Source organism: Nannochloropsis gaditana (genome assembly GCF_000240725.1).
Source record: "Nannochloropsis gaditana CCMP526 unplaced genomic scaffold scaffold100, whole genome shotgun sequence".
Taxonomy (NCBI): Eukaryota; class Eustigmatophyceae; order Eustigmatales; family Monodopsidaceae; genus Microchloropsis; species Microchloropsis gaditana.
The window spans coordinates 44,283-62,647 of NW_005803853.1; the positions used below are offsets into that span (position 1 = coordinate 44,283).

Here is an 18,365-nt window from a genome sequence, read left to right on the forward strand (position 1 = left end):
GCCATGACCAATTGGCACAATTGTGTCGAATATAGTAGCAGGAATTCTTGCGCGGGTCCTTGATGAATCGTCCTTTAATTCTGTTGATTGATTCAGATAACATGTTTGATGCGCTGGCAATGTTGACGGTGACACTTTAGGCAACAGCTTGGGGCCATACTCGCTTGCACGTCGCCGTCTCGCCCCCTCGCGCGGCTGACGAGAGCGAGGCAGCAACCGGCTAAGCATTTGTTTTCTTTACGCTCCACTCCGCGCGCCGATATCATCACCTCTGACTTCGTCTTTCAAAAATTTCACAGTTTGTATGAATTACTTGAAAGGCGCTTTAGGTTTGAAAAAGGACAAGGGAAACGTTCTCGGCAACGAAGTCAACACCAGTAGGCCGAGCGGGCCTAGCAACAGCGCCCCCACCCGAGAAACTCGTAGTGGCAGCTTTTCCACATACGATGCAGTATTCGATGGCAACGATGCGTTGTTGGGCATGACAATAGCATGCTCCCAGACCGGGATTCCGGTGGTGGGAAGCCTTGTCTCTGGTGGTGCAGCCAGCCGCAAAGGAGTACATATTGGCGATATTGTGATGAGCGTGGATGGTAATCCCGTGACCAGCTACGAAAGTTTGGAGGTCGCTCTTTGTGCCATGGAGCGTCCAGTAACGTTTTCCTTCCATCGCTCGGGAAAGTCAGATCTAGTTCAACCGGTGGCGCGTCCAACCCTTCCACCCAGCGATGAGTCTGGCGATGTTGAACGGCGGAGGAGGATTTTGACCGCGGCGGAGGAGCGCAGCAGAGCGTGGGACCGGAAAGTTCAAAAAGCCGGTGGCAATCACAGGGGTGCTTCCAAGAAGAGCGGGGAGGGATTGGACAGATTTGGGGCAAACGATGATGAGGCCACCAAGGCCCAGGTCGCCCAGATCAAAAAATTTGAAGCGGCTCAGACAGCGGCCTTGGGATATAACCCTTACGAATCGCACAGCATGTCGCGTGGTAAGATATGGAGCAAGATGGGTCGTAGTGAGGCGCGGAATGTTTAGAGATAAGTTTAGAGCCCCATATAGCGTCTGTCGCTTGCTTTCACCTGATGACACTTTTACCCTGATCACCCCTACAGCACAAGCGCTGGCACGCATAGAATTAGCGGGCCCGACACCATCAGGAAGCAATTCTCGGACCTCAGCGGCAGCCCTGTCGCCCCTGAACAGTCAGCCCCATCCCCCGCCCTCTTGGACCCCCACCTCCCTGTCGCCGTCCCTCTCCGGCGACCGAAGGCCCTTCGTTGCGCCCCTCAGCCAGGAGGAGCTCGAGAGCCCCGAGGCCTTCCAGGCCGGCGAGGAGGCTGACTCAGCCATGGCCCTCATGCTGGACCGGCCCTTGCCCGCATGGAGAACCGCCGCCTCCACGGTCCTCACCATCCTGGGCAACGTCTTGGCCGATCCGGCACAGGAGAAGTTCCGCCGAGTGCGCCTGCAGAATGCGGCTTTCCAGAGCAAGGTGGTGGCTGTCCCTGGTGCCGTGGACATGCTGCATGCTGCGGGCTTCTGCTACACGATGGAGGACCAAGAGACCTTTCTCTCCCTGCCCGGCCCGGCTTTGGAGGTGCCCCTGCGTGCTCGCGTGATTTATTACCGCATCCAGCAGGTGTTAGAGGACACGCAGGACCCCCTAGAGCTCCCGCCCTTGTCTTGACTAGAGCGTGCACCCGTGGAAATTTGAACGTTTACGGTGCTCCAACACGTTCGCATGTTTATTGAATAAGGAAAGCAATGGTGAAGCTATGTGACATGAGAGGTGGCTATCACCTGATGATAAAATCCATTTCTTTTCGTTCCCTGTCACTTCGTCATCTGACCCTGACAAAGCTTCTTGAGTACCCCTGCTCTACTATGTATTATATTTCAGAACGTTCCCTTACATATGCAGGCTTCTTTTTCATGCGTTAATCTGGAATTGGACCATTTTATAACTGAGTTTGCCCCGACACAGCTCAATGTGTCTCCTGCGATTTCGCTCCTCTCATGTGCAGCTTCGTTATCCTGCAGTATACTTCCTTCCGAATGGCGTCTCCATGAACCTTCCTACGTACAGTGGAATACTTACAAGACGAATGCGGGCATTTTCCAAGCCGACTATGACAGGCGGCAGCCCCTGGAAACCCCCGCACGCCGACTTGCGCCCCCTCCTTCCCTCGAAGCCTCGTCCAGAGCAAGCAGCACTTTCTGTCCTAGCGAGGGGCCTAACGTCTCGTTGTTGATCTCCCTCTGTCCTCGTGCTGTTTCCGCAACAGATGACGCGCTTTTTGTCCTCGCTCCTTCTTGCCTCGGGGGTTTCTCGGTCTTTTCAGTGTAGCGTGCCAAGAACTCGCTCAGGAAGTGCTCGTGCTTGATTCCCGGCGGGCGGGCTTGGGCAAAGGCCGCCAAGGCATCGGAGGCGGTATACCTAAGTTCCTCCACCAAATACGCGGCGCAAATGTATCCCGTTCTATTCCACCCGTAGCTGCAGTGTATAGCCACGTAGTGCTCAGGGTTCCCGGCCAGATAGCCGGTGATGCACCGCCCCACGTCCCGGCACCCGTTTCGGTCTGGGATGTTTTTGGCCACGAACAAAAAATGCTCATAACTGACATGCGGACAATCGCGTTTGAGGTCTTCCTCGTATAAACATTCATGATTTGATAGATCTACCACAAGCCCGATGGTGCGCCCTAAGATCGCTTGCTCCTGTACGAATTTCTGAATGGTGTGGACCTGAAAGTCCGCCTCAGGCTTACTTGAGATCTCGCCCGAGCCAGTCACCTCCGTATTAGGCGTATGAGACGGTGATGAAGAAGTGGCTGGCGGGAAGTGTGCTCCTTGCAACTCCAGGGTCAATGGTGTTTTCATGGGAATAACTCGTGATTCGCCAACGGGATTCCCGTAGTTCGCGTAGTCCTTCCACTTTGTTATCTTCTGCAGCACGCTCGCCACACTCTGAGGAAGCATGGTTGTTGACATAGTATCGCTACAACCTTCGGTAGCTGTCTCTTTCTGTTTCTCCCTGACTTGCTCCTTGTCCGCTCCATCCTCAGCTACCGCTAGACCGTAGTGAGTTCCTGCAGCTTTGTTCAAGTCCTGCGCCCCCTCCATCTCAGAAGGTGGCGCGTTATGGCGGGAGCACAGGAGAAGCGCTAGATATTTAATCTGACTATCCCTGTGTCGTGTATGCTTCGCGATTAGTCGGGCGGCTGCATGGTGCGCAATAAAACGAAGGGGCCGAGGCGGGGCAGAGACGAGAGGCTCGGATCTCCGGAAACCGTTTCTTGGAGCGCGCGGGCTTGCTGCCTCCAGCTGCCACTGCCTCCATGCTCCACCTTGACCGCGTCACGGTCGGCAATCCTCCGTGGCAACAGCTTGTGATTGATTTCTCCCTCTACATTTTCAGATTGCCTGGTAAATTTTGCCTGGGTACAAGATCTCCATGGCGCGTAGGATACTCCTTCCATCTACAGTTGCCCTCCTATTCGGCCTCGCCTTTTTGCACCTGAAGAACGTTTGCGCTTTTCTTCCTAGCGGCCGCAGTCGGTATTTACCTTTTAGATGCACAACACATATACTTCGTAAGAATTGCGTAAGGAGTGGCAATTTTGCGCCCATCTACGCGTCGGCCGATGAAAGTGAAAGCGGTCCAGCAACGGAGAAGCGAGAATTAGACCGTCTCTTCGAGGAGGTGGAAAAAGCAAATCAAAGCAACGGCCTAAAAGAAGCCATCAAATCAACTGTAAGCAGGTTACCATTGCCAAGTGCAGGTTCCAAAGCCGTCCGCACGGAGCCCGACAGGCCATTTCGCTTTCCTGCTTACGGCTTCCTGGTCATGTCCATGCTGCTAGGCATCAGCTTTACGGGCTCCTTGACAGAGCTGGCTGGGGGTAAGCCACTTCTGGGACAGACTGCCACGATAGCCGTCATAGCAACAGCAGGTCCTGGCTTCGTAGCTTCCTTTGTGGTGGCGGTGAAACGCTACAATGAGGAGAAGGAGGAGGACAATGCGCGCCTGGAGGAGGAGGAGAGACAAGACGAACTCGCCCGCCAACGGGCGCTGCAAGGTCCTGTGCCTCTTGAGGCTTTGAAAGAGAAGGAGTAGGTGCAGTATTAGGCCGGCTCAAAGTATTGTTTCAATTGAGGAGGGCTTGCTTGTGAACTAATCAGTAAGCGTTCAAAAAGAAGAGAGATGAACTCGTTGCTTACTTGCTTTGTGCAGTTACTTCCTATGGGAAGGGAAATCTATTCTTGGCTACTCACAATAAATGGAATTTGACTGGGCTCAATTTTCTTCCTTGGCCCGGCTACTGTCACAACCCCATGCCTTCGGCGTCGCTCACCCCTACATCCCCACCCGCCCATGCCGTCTCTTCGGCCTCGGTCCCCTCCTCAGGTTTTCCTCCGCCCTCTGACCCCGTCAAGTTCTCTTGTCCCGCCGCAGCACCATGGTCAACTTTGGTAGCGGCACCGTTGCCTCCTACACCGCCTGCCCCCAGCCCGGCCCCGCCCGCCTCCTCCAGGGGCAGGTCCTCCTCCTCCATCTCAATCTCTAGCGGAAAGCGGAGAATTGCCGCCACGCCCCCGAGCTGGTGCAGCTTTTCGCCGGTCACGTGCAGGCTGGAGAAGCAAAGAAAGCGACCACCCTTGGCCTTGACGCCCTCCACCAGGTCCACGTACCGACGTCGCGCCAAAAAGTCGCGACCCCGGAAGATTGAATCGCTCATCAGCAGCGTCTCCACGGCATCGTGTTCGGCCGCCACCTGCACGTGGTTGAAACCGTAGTGCGCGCGGTCTGGCTGCGCGGAGAGCATGGCGAAGAAGTCCCCCAGCGCCTGCACCTCGCCCACGGCTTTCGTGTCCGCGAGACGCGCCTGGATCCCGGGTTGGGTCAATACCTCCTCCAGCGCGTGCTTGTGGCCCGAGGAGGAGTGGCAGAGCACAAACTTGGATTTATTCTGCAGCAAGGACTTATCCTCCTTGAGCTGCGCCTCGCTGTTGAGAAAGGCGAAGAAGTCCGAGTTCACGAAGCCGGGACTGGCGAGCAGGACGGCTTTGACCAGACTAAAATTGATGTGTCGCGTTACTGCCTCGTAGACGGCGCGGTAAAATTTTTGGATGGCCTTATCGTGAGCAACATTCCCTGCCCGCTTTTTCGGAATTGGCATCTGCGATGCGAGGAAAGGAAGGAGAGGCGACTGATTTGGAGGCTTCTGAGAATCCACTCTTGCCGGTGTTCGGACCAGCACAGGCTTACCGAACTTTGTGCAAGCGTGTCAGGATATAAATAGAACAAGCATGCACCTTCGGGCCAAGCAGCCGGGGGGCGAGTCATTGGTACAAAGCATGTAGGGGCTGGGTACCGGCCAAGGGGTCAGAGCCTCGCACACAGGGACTTACATCTATTCGCTGCCTGACGAGAGTCATGGATCCTGTCAGGAGGCAGATATTCGCCAAGCCTGACTGCATGACGATGGCCGCAACCTCAGCTTGCTTGACCGGGTCGCAGGCATCGTCCAGGCGGTCCAGAACCACTGTGTCCCAGCACGTCTTTTGAATGGTAAAATTCCGTTGTAGCTCTAGATCCAAGGTGTGATAGGCTCCCATCTGTTTGGCCAAAAAAGGCCGGAGTGAGACGATGCTCGATCCAGAGAGGGCAAGGACCTACTCACCTTCACGTGCTCGGACTCTTCCCGATTAGGGCCACTCAGACGCAAAACGCAGGTGTCTGGGTCGAATTGCATCCGCTGCACCTGAATGGTCAGGTTCAGGCGAATTTTATTGCTTGTCGTTGATCCTGTGGCGCTTTCTTTGACTACTTTGCGGAAGGTGGTGGTGCGAACGAGGTCTCCTTCACTTATGAGGTTGTAGATGGCCCACATGTCCTCGGGCTCCTCAGGCCGCAGCACGACGGTTCCCGCTCCATCCTTCCCGCTTACATCTCGACTCACGAGCTTCATGCGAGCGTGCTATCAAAGAGTATGTCCCCCTTCTTCACGCTGTAGCAAGAAATTGAAGTCATAAATGGTGTGATAGGAACGTGTTACCCTCCGCGGTTATCGCCCTCATCGCGAGGGGCACGGAGTGGCATGTCGGGAATCTCAGCCAGGCGGAAGCGCAGTTCGGCATAGACTGTAGAAGCTGCTTCAATTCCTGGATAAGCTCAATTCAACCACATATAACAGGCGGACAAGCACAGGCATTCAATATGCGAAGATCTGTCATCCTGAACAGCTAAATAGAGGACAAGCAGGGAGCGGCAGGACAGGTCGTCCTAGAGCACGCTCGCGCCAACAAAGGTAATAAGAGCTTTCATAGATACCATGGATTGACACCCACATTTCAAGCACAAAGTAATGATTATGCGGCTGTAGCTTTTGCAACCCTGCGAAGGTCCGTCCGTAATTCACACACATTGCCCCTAATACAGGTTAACCTCCTCCCTCATTTACTTCAGTGCCTTAGAGCAGTCTCACGAAACCTATGCCTTCTGGAAGCAAAAAACAACAAATACGTTACCAGCAGCAATATCAAGATGTAGTCATGGCCGAACAGCTGGACGATATCGTGCTTCGGCGTGGCCCAGCTTCAACACCCGCCCTGCCAGACCGGCTGGTTCTCTCTTCTCTTGACTCTCGACGCCTCAGAGTTAAGGCGGGTGACTGGCTCCTGATCAGTGGGTCGCAGCCAGAGAAGGAATCGAGGGTGAACCAGGAAAATGAGGATTGTCCACGGCGTGACAGCGGAGGTTTGCGACTGATGCTGCGGGCATGGCCGGGTAGCAATGTGCCGCAGGGGACGGCCGTGGGGGGGGGGCCGCTTCTGTCGGGCCAGTTTTTTGGCAAGCGAAGGCAAGGGGAAGACGTCAATGTTTCGGTCCGCGCCTTACCTGCGATGGCCAAGTGGCTCGCTGCATCGAAGGTAGTCCTGCGAGTCGTTCCAGAAGGAGACGGAAGGGAATCAACGGGAGGAGGGGCCCGGGAGACGAGCAGGCGCGATACCCCCTCCCAGAGCAGCGTCGCCCCAGTCCTCTTCTGGAAGGCGCGGCTTCATAGCGTGCTCGTGGGTCAGCTGGTCTTTCCGGGACTGCGATTGGCGTTCGCGTCCTTGGGCCAGGGCGTGAGCTTCGAGGTAGTCGAGGTCCGGGCGGCGCGAGGGGAGATGGCCGGTGGGGCTGAAAGCATGCCAGACCTTGCGACATTAACGCTCAAGGAGGTAACGGCCCCGCAAGAGCCGCGTGTAGGCCTGGATCTGGAATCTGTGTGCGAGGTGCTGCCTGGAACGCGCGTGGCGGTCGCGGGCCTTTTCCCCCATGGAAAGGCGGAGACGGCGACTGGTTGGAGAGGTGAGCCCTCGGGGGCGAAGTGGGGGGAACGGCTTGTGGAGGGAGGCTGGTGGGCCTCAGTGGGAGGGCTGGAGGCCGTGGTGGAAGAGCTTCGTCAGGGCGTAGAACAGAGCTTGGACTCCCTCCACGTCTTTCTCGACCGCGGGTTGCGGCCAGCGAGGGGCTTTCTGCTGGTGGGGCCCAGCGGGACGGGCAAGACAACTCTCCTCAGGTAGGATGGGCTCGGCTTCCATGTGCGGAACCTGAAGACTCACTCCCTCTCCTTCGTTTCCCCGCTACTCCAGGGCCGCCGCCGAATACTTCGGGCGGGGCCGGGGCTACCACGTGATGCGCGTGGCCGGGCCTGAGGTTGTGGGCCGGCTCGTGGGGGAGACGGAAAGCCGGCTTCGCCGCGCCTTCAGGGAGGCCAGGGCCCGGGCGCCGACGGTGATGGTGCTGGACGAGGTGGAGGCGCTGTGCCCCCGGCGCGAGGCGGCCTCCTCGGACCTGGACCGGCGCATGGTCGCGACCCTCCTCGCCCTCCTGGACGGCTTCCAAGGCTTGGACCGGGTCGTGGTGCTGGCGGCGACGAGCCGACCCCAGGCCCTTGACCCGGCGCTCAGGCGGCCGGGCCGTCTGGACAGGGAGCTCGAGGTGGGCGTGCCGGGGGAGGCGGCGCGCGGGGAGATCCTGAGGGTCCTGCTCGCGGGGACGGGCCTGGAATCCGAGGCGGCCGCGGACAGGGTGCTCCAGCGGGTGGCAAGCCGAGCGCACGGCTTTGTCGGGGCAGATTTGCTGCTGGTCTGCAAGGAGGCGGCCATGCTTGCTGTCAGGCGAGGGATGGAGGCTGCGGGAGGGGGGGCGGGGAGGGACGGCGGAGACCCCGTGCGCATGACGGGCGAGGATTTGGTGGCGGCCCTGGCGCTGGTGCGGCCGAGCGCCTTGAGGGAAGTGGCGGTGGAGGTGCCGCGGGTGCAATGGGGGGACATCGGGGGTATGGATCGCGTAAAGCAGTCGCTACGGGAGTGCGTGGAGTGGCCCCTGACCCGGCCCGAGGCCTTCGTGCGCATGGGCATCGCCCCGCCCAAAGGTGTCCTTCTGTACGGCCCCCCGGGCTGCAGCAAGACGCTCATGGCGAGAGCCTTGGCCACCGAGTCTGGCATGAACTTTCTGGCCGTCAAGGGACCCGAGCTCCTCAGCAAGTGGCTGGGGGAGAGTGAGAAGGCCCTGCAGGGGCTGTTCAAGAAGGCGCGGGCCGCGGCCCCCACGGTCGTCTTCTTCGACGAGGTGGACGCGCTGGCCGGTCGCCGGGGGGACGGGGAGGACTGCAAGGCCTCGGAGCGGGTGCTGAGCCAGCTGCTCACGGAGCTCGACGGGGTGCAGCCCCTGCGCCGGGTGGTGGTGGTGGCGGCCACCAACCGCCCCGACCTGCTCGACCCCGCCCTCCTGCGCCCGGGCCGCATCGACCGAAGAGTCTACGTGCCGCCGCCGGATCTGGCCTCGCGTCGGGAGATCCTGAAGATCGCCTTGCGGGGCGTGCCCACAGAGAGCCCGGAAGGGGAGGCGTCGGAAGGGGCGGGAGTGGACTTGGAGGAGCTGGCGCGGCGCACTGAGGGCTTCTCGGGCGCGGAAGTGGTGGCCCTGAGCCGGGAGGCCGCTCTCTGCGCAGTGGAGGAGGATCCTGTCCACGCCCGCCTCCTCCGCGGCCGGCACTTCGAGCAGGCCTTGGCTGGCTGGCAGCGGCAGATCACGCCGCGGATGCTGGAGTACTACCGGCGATACGCGGGTGGCTCGTGAGGGGCCGGGCGGGGACCAGAGGGAGAAAAAGGGCGAGAGGCAAAGCAATGCCAGACGATAAGGGTCCAGGCAGCGGGATGGGATCAGCCTTAGTTCTTCAGTCTGCTCTGCACATACAAGGATGGCTCGCTAAGTTCCCACGTCTACTTCAGGGGTACAGACACATGTATACGAAGTAAGCGAGGCCCAGTCCCAGCATTACCAAGGGGCTCAAGAGATAGGCCCACCCTGCCACTGTCTCGGGCACCTGCACTATCGGGCGCGCAGGAGCAACACTTGACGCTGCAGACGCGCCGGCAGACTCTCCCGCGCCCCGCCCTCTCCGCCTCGACACTGTCTTCGCCCCTTTCCCCGGCTGCTCTCCCTCGGGCACTGAGGCTGAGTAAGAGGTAGATGTAAGCGATCTCGCGCCTGTGGATCGCAGCGAGCCCAAGGATCCCTCTTGACGCAGGACCGCGTCCAGAGGCACGGCCATGCCGGCTCGCTGGCAGGCGGTCTGTAGGCTCTTGAGCTTCTGCAGGACAGCCAGGACCCTGTAGTCTTTCATCAGCTTCTCGGCCTGCAAGGGCGGCAAGCGATTTTCGTTCGTCCAGTGCTTCAATGCCTGGCAGGATTTCACAACATGAATCAAATAAGTGGAGGAGCTGAGACGATTCCATTTGAGGGAATTTCCAAGTTCACAGTAATTCTGACATGCAAGTCAATGTGAACGAGTAAATCTTAGTTGAAAAATGATATGAACATGGCAATTTAAAATATAGAGAAAGTTTGAGCGCACAAAAAAGCAACAAGTGCCCCTTCATCTACAGCCCCAGACAGCTCGTGGCTTGGTTGCCTGGAGGTTGCCTGTCCGTCAAGGAATGTGCCTATTCTCTTCCGACACTTCAAATCCATGCTGCTTTACCGGCACACCAGTGCGCGGCAGAACTGCTGCCGTATGATATCGAATCCCGGAATGATTGACTTACCACGCGGACCTGGGGCTGGCGCAAGTCGTCTTGGAAGTCCGAGTCTGACGCTAACTTGGCCAGAAGTCCATTCACCGCCTCCATGTCCCCTATTTAATGAATCGAATTCGACTTTGAGAGGTCAATGTCGTGCCGCGCGTCCTGTGGTAGGCCTCGTGGCCTCCTCCTTGAAGACACCATTTCAAAGCAAGAAGACCTGAGGCAAAATTAGCGACTCGCCAACTGTCACTCACGTGGGAACTTGCCGCCGAGAGTGGGGCGCTTTACTGCGCAAAAGTTCTTACGTTGAAATGCCTTCTGATTCGCGTCGAGCGCTTAAAGATGGTAGCGAGATCTTGCTAGGAATGGCATCTCACGGCAGCCGTCAACATCCATGACTCACGCGAGAGGTGAGAAGGGGCCAGAAAGAGACGCGAACGGGAGGTTAATTAGATATGTGAATTATTATTCCTTCCGAATTCAGTATGTACAAGGAAGGATCAGGTTTTACCTGGCCTCGTACATCTACGTATATGAGAAAGAACCACGAATCGCCCACGTCGCACCCTTCAATAAAAAAAGGAACTGCTGAAAGGACATGCTAGTATTATTTCCTTTTTTTTACACATTATTCACGTTTTGGTTGTCTGACGTCCGAGAAATGACCATCGACCTTTATTTTTATCACATTCTTCACAAATTGTGGGACTGAGGAGACCGGCGGTGAGCCAGGTGCATCGCCTTCAGCTGCTGCAGGTACTCTTGCAAAACGGGCGTTGGCCCCCGTTCCTGGCCACGGAGGGTCTTGGACGCCCACTTGCGCTCCACGTTCTCACAAGTCTCCTTAATATCCCGGCAAGAAAAGCCTTCCGAGGCCTCAGCCAAGCGGGCCAGCTCCTCGGCTTTCAGGTGCTTGGCGTACCGTGCGAAGATCGCCTGACGTGCCCCGAGCGCTGGCAGCTCGAACTTTATGGACACGTCGAAGCGAGAGAGCAAGGCGGAGTCCAGGTCCTGTCTGCGATTGGTGGCGCAGATCAGAACGTTTTGGCTGCCGCCCTTGAAGCCCTCGATGCTCTGGAGGATGACGGAGAGGAGCCGGCGGGTCGCCTCATGCATGTTCGAGTCTCGGCTTGTGGCCAGCGCGTCCACCTCGTCGATAAAAATGATCGCGCCGCCCAGTTCCTGGCAGGCCTCAAAAATCTTGGCCAGATTCTTCTCCGAGTCCCCGTACCACTTACTGAGCACGCGCTCGGTGGGGACAAAGACCAGAGGGACCTCGGTGCGCGAGGCGACGATGCGGGCTGTCAGCGTCTTTCCCGTGCCCGGGGGGCCCTCGAAGAGGACGGCCCTGGGTCGGTTGGACTCGTATCGCTCCCGCGTCTGCCGGGCGATGGCCTCGTACGCCTCCGCGTGCTGCAAGGCCATCACGACCGTGTCCTCCACCTCCGCCTTCACGCCCTCGTAGCCGGCCAGGCAGCTCCAGTCCACCTCCTCCCCCTTGCCCTTCTCGAACACCTCCGCCCCAAGCTTGCGCAGCCGAGCGACCGGATCGTTTCTCCCGGCCGTATCAGTCTCCTGGTTACCCCCCATCACGACCCCTGGCCGGTCCAAGGCGCCGCGCGTGGACGGGGGAAAGAAGGGGAGAGGTGTGTCCTGCTCCGAGTCCAAGAACTGCTGGACGCCGGCAGTGCCACCGGCGCGGAAGGCATCCAAAATGCTGGCGAAGTTCCCGGCAATCGGGTCCCCGGCGTTGCCGCTCCAGGCCGAGATGTAGGATTCGACCACGGCGTCCACGTCCCCCTCGGTGAAGCCCTCCTTCTTGAAGAGCAGGAGTCTGGACGTGCCTGGGCGGGCGGGCAGGACAGCTTGCGGGGCCTCAGAGGGCACGGACGCAGCGGGCGAAGACGTGAGGAGGAGGGAGCCGGACTGATCGGCCAGAACGAAGGACAGGCTGGTGCCCTGGTCGCTGGCGAGGCCCGTGTGGAAGGTGATGGTGTGGCCCTTCTTCTGAAGCGCCTGCAAGGACGCGGCCAGGACCCGGGCTTCGCTACCGCCTCGCGCCGGCAGGGGCACCTCGATCGTGAAGGGTTCTTCTGCACTCCTGCCTTTCGTCAGCACCGCGATCTTGGGGAAGCTTGTGGCGGCCTGTAGGGGGTCTCTGGTGCGCCTAGAGCCCTCGCCACCACTGCGGCCGGGGCCTCGGTGCGAAGGCGCAAGGAACCGCTCCGTGCGAAATTGCTTGAGTCGGTCTTGTATTTGAGACATCACTTCTGACATTGGCAGCAGTTTATCTTTCACTTTGCTATTGTCATCGCTGCCTCCTGATCCTCCAGGCCCCTGGACCGCTTCCATGTCACTTTTTGTCCATGGCTGCGCGATAAAGGAGGCAGCCGCTACACTTGCCAGGGCCGCGGCCACCAAGGCTCTGTCGACGGAAGCTGAGTCTTTGGCTTGCCTGACATGAAGAGGTCGGGAGGGCATCCCCCTCGCGGTCCACGTGCATGAAGGACGACTTTCACACGAAGGAACGAAGAAAGAGAAAGGTGTAGCCGGTATGGCTCCTGAGGAAGTCCGCAAAAGGGCGGCGGCTGGGCCGACAGCCGCGTGGCGCTTCCGAATCATTCAGCCTGTCACGGGTGGGGTCAAGGCGGACAAAGTGAGGAACCCCTGTTTCTTCGTGGAAACGTAAGTACTCTGACAGTCATAAATACTCCCACCACCTTTGGCAGCTGAGCGCCCCTTAACAGTTTGCGCGTCTTCGGCGTGTTCCGCCTTGGGAGCGCCCGAAGGCGACGAATGGCGAGGCCTGGCATTCAAAGAACGAGGAAGACTTTTATGCAGCGAGGGCTCGCTCCCACCCAGGTCCCCCCACAGGACCTGTTGCATCCGCCAGCTTTTGGGGACTCCAATTTTCTCAATATTTTACCACACGGGGCGCACAAAAAGACCAGACGTAGTCGTTTTCAGATTTATCGTCAGATTTCTCCTAAACTAGGGTGGTAGCGGGCACTTTGTGGGACGAAAGAGAGCGAGGGGAGGGGTTCAGACGGAGTCGGACAACCTCCTGGCTTCCATTCGGCCCGCGATCTAACATAACCATTTTCTCTTTTACAAATGATTTTATCAGACTATGGCATCTTGTACATTTAATGCCGTACCATACGTCCAAGAACTGCAAGAAATGCCCCTAAACATCTCGATTCATCCGTCTCTCGAGATCAAGCAGCGGGCGAACAGAGATCGGGGCATTTTTGTCAAGGATAACATAGCCTCTGGAACTGTGTTGGTGAAAGTGCCGTGTTCATCTCTTTTTTGTCTCGATACTTTGATCGAAGACAATATTTACGGACTACGCAGTATTGTTGCCGATGCCGTAACATTGCGGGAAGATGATGTTCTGGCAATCGCTCTGCTTCACGAGCGTTTTGCTCGTTCTGCCGACGACCCCTCCAAATGGGCGGCGCACATCACGATTTTACCGAGAAAACGAATACACAATGCAATTAATCTGTCGAATGATGCAGTAAGCCAGCTACAAGGCTCTTCTTTGTTTGCGATCGTTCGTCAGCTGCAGCAGCAAGTCCTGTCCGACTTCACTGAATTGAGCGCCTCCCCAATCCAAATCGCAGGCACGCCATTAAGCAAGTACGATTGGTGGAGTGTGGAAAATTACGAGTGGGCATTGACGCAAATCCATAGTCGTTTTATAAGCGTGCCGACAGGACGAGGGACGGAGTTGCGCAAGGCTATGGCCCCTTATTTCGACCTCTTCAATCATTCCTGCCAGGACCCGCCTATGGTAACCCACGGCTTCGTCAAGGACAGGCCAGATGGTCAGAATGCTCGTGGAAAATGTCGAGCGAGCGATGAAGCGGGCGCATTGGTCATCCTAGCGCAGCAGGCATTGGTTGCGGGCGATGAAATTTTCTTGAATTACGGTCCCCTCGGGAACTTACGACTCCTGCAGCTCTACGGTTTCGCCTTGCCTGACAATCCTTACGACTCCCTCGACGTTTGGGTGACGATGGAACCGGAAGCTCCACACTATGCTATCAAGCAGGAAGCCATGGCGCGCCTGGGTCTATGCCCGCCTTTCCTCCTGACCAAAAAGGCCCCCGTGGTCTCTCCCAGCCTCCTCGCCGCCGTCCGCATCCAGCGAGCCCGAGACTCGGCCGACTTGAAGTGCCTGGAGAGTGCTTTAAAGGGACCCTTGAGCTCTTGCAATGAGAAGGAGGCGCTGAACGCACTGCACATGGCGTTGACAGCGATGCGAGGGCAATTGGACATGAGAGGAGGAAGGAAGCGGATGGGCCTGGTGGAGACCAAGCAAGCGCTTGGAAAGGTGGCGATGGAGGGAAAAAGACCACTCGAGCCCGGGGAGGAGGAAGGGAATCACGCGGCAATCCGCATGTTGGCGCCCGGAAGGGAGGACGGTGATGAAGAGGCAGAGGTCGTGCGCTTGATCTTAGAGAGTGAATACGAACTCCTGGGGCGAGGCCTGGAGACCGTGAGGAGGCTGCGGGGGACTTTAGAGATCCAAAACGGGATAGAGGACAAGAACACATGCGATCGATAGATAAAAATGAAAATGGATGGCAACTTTTCAAAAAAAGCGAAGCTACTCTTTCAATTGTTCGTGCCTCCCAAGTTTATTTCGAGTTAAATGCTTGTCGGTCATTTCGACAACGCAAAAAGGCAGAATTGTTACGTCAAGTCGAAGCAGAATTTGTTGCATATCTTCACAAAGAGAGACGTGGCTTTCATGTTTCCAACAGGCTGTCGGTGAATATCGGAATCATTTATAAACATGCCAGCTATTTCAGCCAAAACTCCGCTCTGCCTCCACAAGCATTGCTCAGTGTGGAAATTGTCAGTCTCACGCCCGCCAGCGCTTGTCCCCGGACGGGCAAGTTCATCCACCCGTGCCAATTACACCCGCAGGCGTCCAGAGAAGCAAAGACTCTCCAGGGTTACGACACGCCCACCTGAGACACACTCCAGCCTTTCCTCTCCATCCCTCTCCTTCTCAAGGCCCTGTCGGCAGCAGGCGCATGAGTCGGCGCTTCCGCAAGCGGCCCATATCCGCGGGATAGGCCTTGTACACCGCGAAGAGCGCCGAGACCAGCCCCGCCGTGCCGATGATGCCGTCGTGCAGCCGGAACCCGAGCGTGTGCAGAGGCAAGTCGAAGCCCGGGGTGTTGCAGGCCACCAGGAAGTCGCACGAGACCCGAATGAGGTCCCCGACCAGGTCGAAGCGCTTCACGCTCGCCTGCGCCATCTCCTCCAATGACTCTTCCACGTCTGCCTCCGCCACCGTGTCTCCCCCCTGCGGCTGGCTGCTGCTGCTACTACTACTGCTGCTGCTGGCTGTGAGCGTTCCATTTTCCATTTCCTTCCTACCGTGGGCGTCGCTGTGCCCATGCCCATTCGCCTCCACCTTTCCGTCCCTCCCCATCGCCCTTTCCTCCGCCGCCCCGCCTACTACATGGTTGCTGGAACGCGCCTTCAATAGCGCTGCCGCCTTATCCTCGAGGCGACTTCGCTCCTTCCCGTTGCGATCTAGGTCGTAGAGCGCCAGTCCGATCGAGATCAGGTTGGCTAGGGTCCATGCCGCGCCGTCTCGGGCCACAGCCGTCCGCTGGTCGAAGCTGGAGAGCTTGGCGTTGATGAGGAAGCAGGTGTTGTCATAGTACCAATAAATGGCCATGGCCGCCGCCCGCACCATCAAGAGGTTTCGGCGCCAAAGCGGGGACTTGGAGTCGGCGCACAGAGCCTGCAGCTTCTCCAGCTCCTCCAGGGTCCGGAAGAGGTGGAAGCATTTTCGCGCCATTTGGGAAGCCCGGAACATTTTCTCAAAGCGTGGACCGCGGATCTTGTCCTGGGGGGCGTATGTCTTGTGATACCACCACAGGAAGCGGCAGGCGTACTGGATGGTCTGTGCAGTGCGAGGGGGTAAGGAACTCAGCGACCATCACGAAGATCGCTTTGAAGAAAGGCTTCACGCTTCTCTCCCTTTCTTGACCTCGCAGATACGTGATAACGAAATCCTTCATGGACGGTCCACCTCCCAGAGATTACCCCTCCCTACCTTGGTGACTTTGTCTCGGCCCTCCAATGACCGAATAAGCGCCACCACCGACTTGAGAGAGATAGGCAATTTCGTGCTGTATGAATCCTGTAGTCCAAGCCAATACGCAAGGTCCAGGGGCCGTGTCAAGCCCTCCGCACCATTGGGAGAGACACGCACAATACAAGGTGGAGCAGCTACCTCCGTCAGGGCCCTGTTGTCTTTGTACGGCCCCCTTCGACAACATGATGCTGGGACGCGAGATGCCATGTTTTATAAAAGGTACCGATCCCCCTTCTCTTTATGAAGCTTGATTTTTGGTTGCCGCAAAGTGTCTTTTATAGCCTTCGCGTTGCACAGAGCTCTCCTCAGTTAGGGCAGAACAGACGGCGCCTCCCTCAGGCTGTATGCTCCCTCCTTCAACGCGGACGATGGCGTCTCAAAGCCGAAAGCCTGATGGAAAAGATCTCAGGCTCAAGTCTCCCGAAAGAAATGTCTCCTGTCAGATGCATTATTACGGAGATGGGGAAGTGAGACGGCTGAACGTGCCTTACGTTACAGGGCTGATTGCTTCTCAGAGGTATAGCTTGAAGAAGCTCCGTGTACTCTCATCTCTCCCACGTCCCGGGCAAAGTCCTAAAGTCACAAATCCACGCCAAGAGGGGCACGGTCCTCCCGAAAGCTGGAAAGGTGCCGTTCTAGCTTCTTCTCGACACGATTCACCGCACGGTTTCTTCCCCCCTCCCGGACGCGCCGATCCGATGGACATCTATGAACGGGATACAGTCCTGCGTGTTCTATCTCGGTGCCGCGATCGCCTCCACCCACACTCATACGCCCCGCGTCCAGGGCCCTTTTTGTCTTAGCAACCAGAAAAATCGGAACTTCGCTCCTCTGACGTGTTTTTTCGAAGACGTCTATCTATTCCGATATTTCATCTTTTCATGTCTCACTATCTCCCCCAAATCGTAATGGATTATGTGCCTAAGCGTAGCTTTGTTTAGCCTCCCCACTCTTTTGGAATGCATGAGAACAGGCTTGCTCGACCATTTGTCCGTATGAAATCTCACTTTAGCCGACACTATTGTATTTCACCTATCATTTGAAATCTTTTATTTCAAACTCCCGGTGTTGATTTTCGTTTTTCCGAATGATGCATGATAAGTCCTAAGTCCGATTCACGCTCCTCTCTGTACGTGTCAGACGCGCTCACCGCGGCTTATCCCTGGATCCATGACTTTGACTTCTTTCCCTTCTTGATCCTATCCACCTTCGTGTGAAGGGTGAATTTTCATCGTGTCGCTTCTGTGTATTTCACAATTCATCCCTCCTCCTCTCCTTGACAGAGCGGCCTGACTCCCTCTCCTTCTCAGCGCCATGAAGGAGCCAGTGCGGGGAGAAATTGCCCCAAAAAAGATAAGCCACATCCAATTTGGGTTGCTATCTGCGAATCAAATTGAGCGCATTTCGGAATTTCAGGTGTACCGCTCAGACCTCTTTACCATGCCACACCGTGCACCCGCCCCCAATAGCCCCCTCGACCCCCGCCTCGGCGTTTCGGACAAGACCTCTTCGTGCGCCACCTGCAAGCGCAAGTTGACCGATTGCGCGGGCCATTTCGGCCACGTTAAGTTAGCCCTGCCCGTCTTCCACATAGGTTTCTTCAAGCACTGCCAGACGCTGCTCGCCTGCATATGCAAGACCTGCGGGCGCGTCCTCCTACCCGAGGCGGAGCGCCGCTCTTTCTTGCGACAAATGCGGTGGCCCAGCGCGGATGCCCTCCGCAAAGCCGGCATCTTTAAAAGGGTGGTAGAAAAGTGCAAGAAGGCCTCGTACTGCTTCGAGTGCAAGGCAGTGAACGGGAAGATCAAGAAGATCGCGGGCGCCGCCACCCTCAAGCTCGTGCACGAGAGGTACAGTGGGCGGAACGGAGGGGTGGAGCACCAGGCGCTGGCTCGGGCCATGAAGACGGCCCTCGCCCACAACCGGGAGATCGCGAACCACCTGGACAAGGCCCAGGAGGACATGAGCCCCCTCCGTGTGTACCAGCTCTTCCAGAAGATCACGGACGAGGACGCGGTCGTCCTTTGGCTGGACCCCAAGCACGGCCGGCCCGAGGACCTGCTGCTCCACAACCTTCTGGTGCCTCCCGTGCCCATCCGGCCTTCAGTGGCCATGGAGGTGGGGGGCGGCTCCAACGAGGACGACTTGACCACGCAG

At 57.6% G+C, this 18,365-nt stretch overlaps 2 protein-coding genes across 2 annotated transcripts; both read right to left on the reverse strand.

The window, feature by feature from the left end:
- Nucleotides 1–8,415: 8,415 nt before the first annotated feature.
- On the reverse strand, nt 8,416–8,552 carry NGA_2068000 (uncharacterized protein; the record flags this gene model as incomplete). The annotated part of the gene is made up of 1 exon (XM_005855774.1): nt 8,416–8,552. A coding segment is annotated over one exon (137 nt), but the record flags the coding sequence as incomplete, so codon positions are not given.
- Nucleotides 8,553–17,941: 9,389 nt separating this feature from the next.
- Nucleotides 17,942–18,214, reverse strand: NGA_2052420 (dna-directed rna polymerase iii largest; the record flags this gene model as incomplete). Its single annotated transcript, XM_005855773.1, has 1 exon — nt 17,942–18,214. A coding segment is annotated over one exon (273 nt), but the record flags the coding sequence as incomplete, so codon positions are not given.
- Nucleotides 18,215–18,365: the final 151 nt, after the last annotated feature.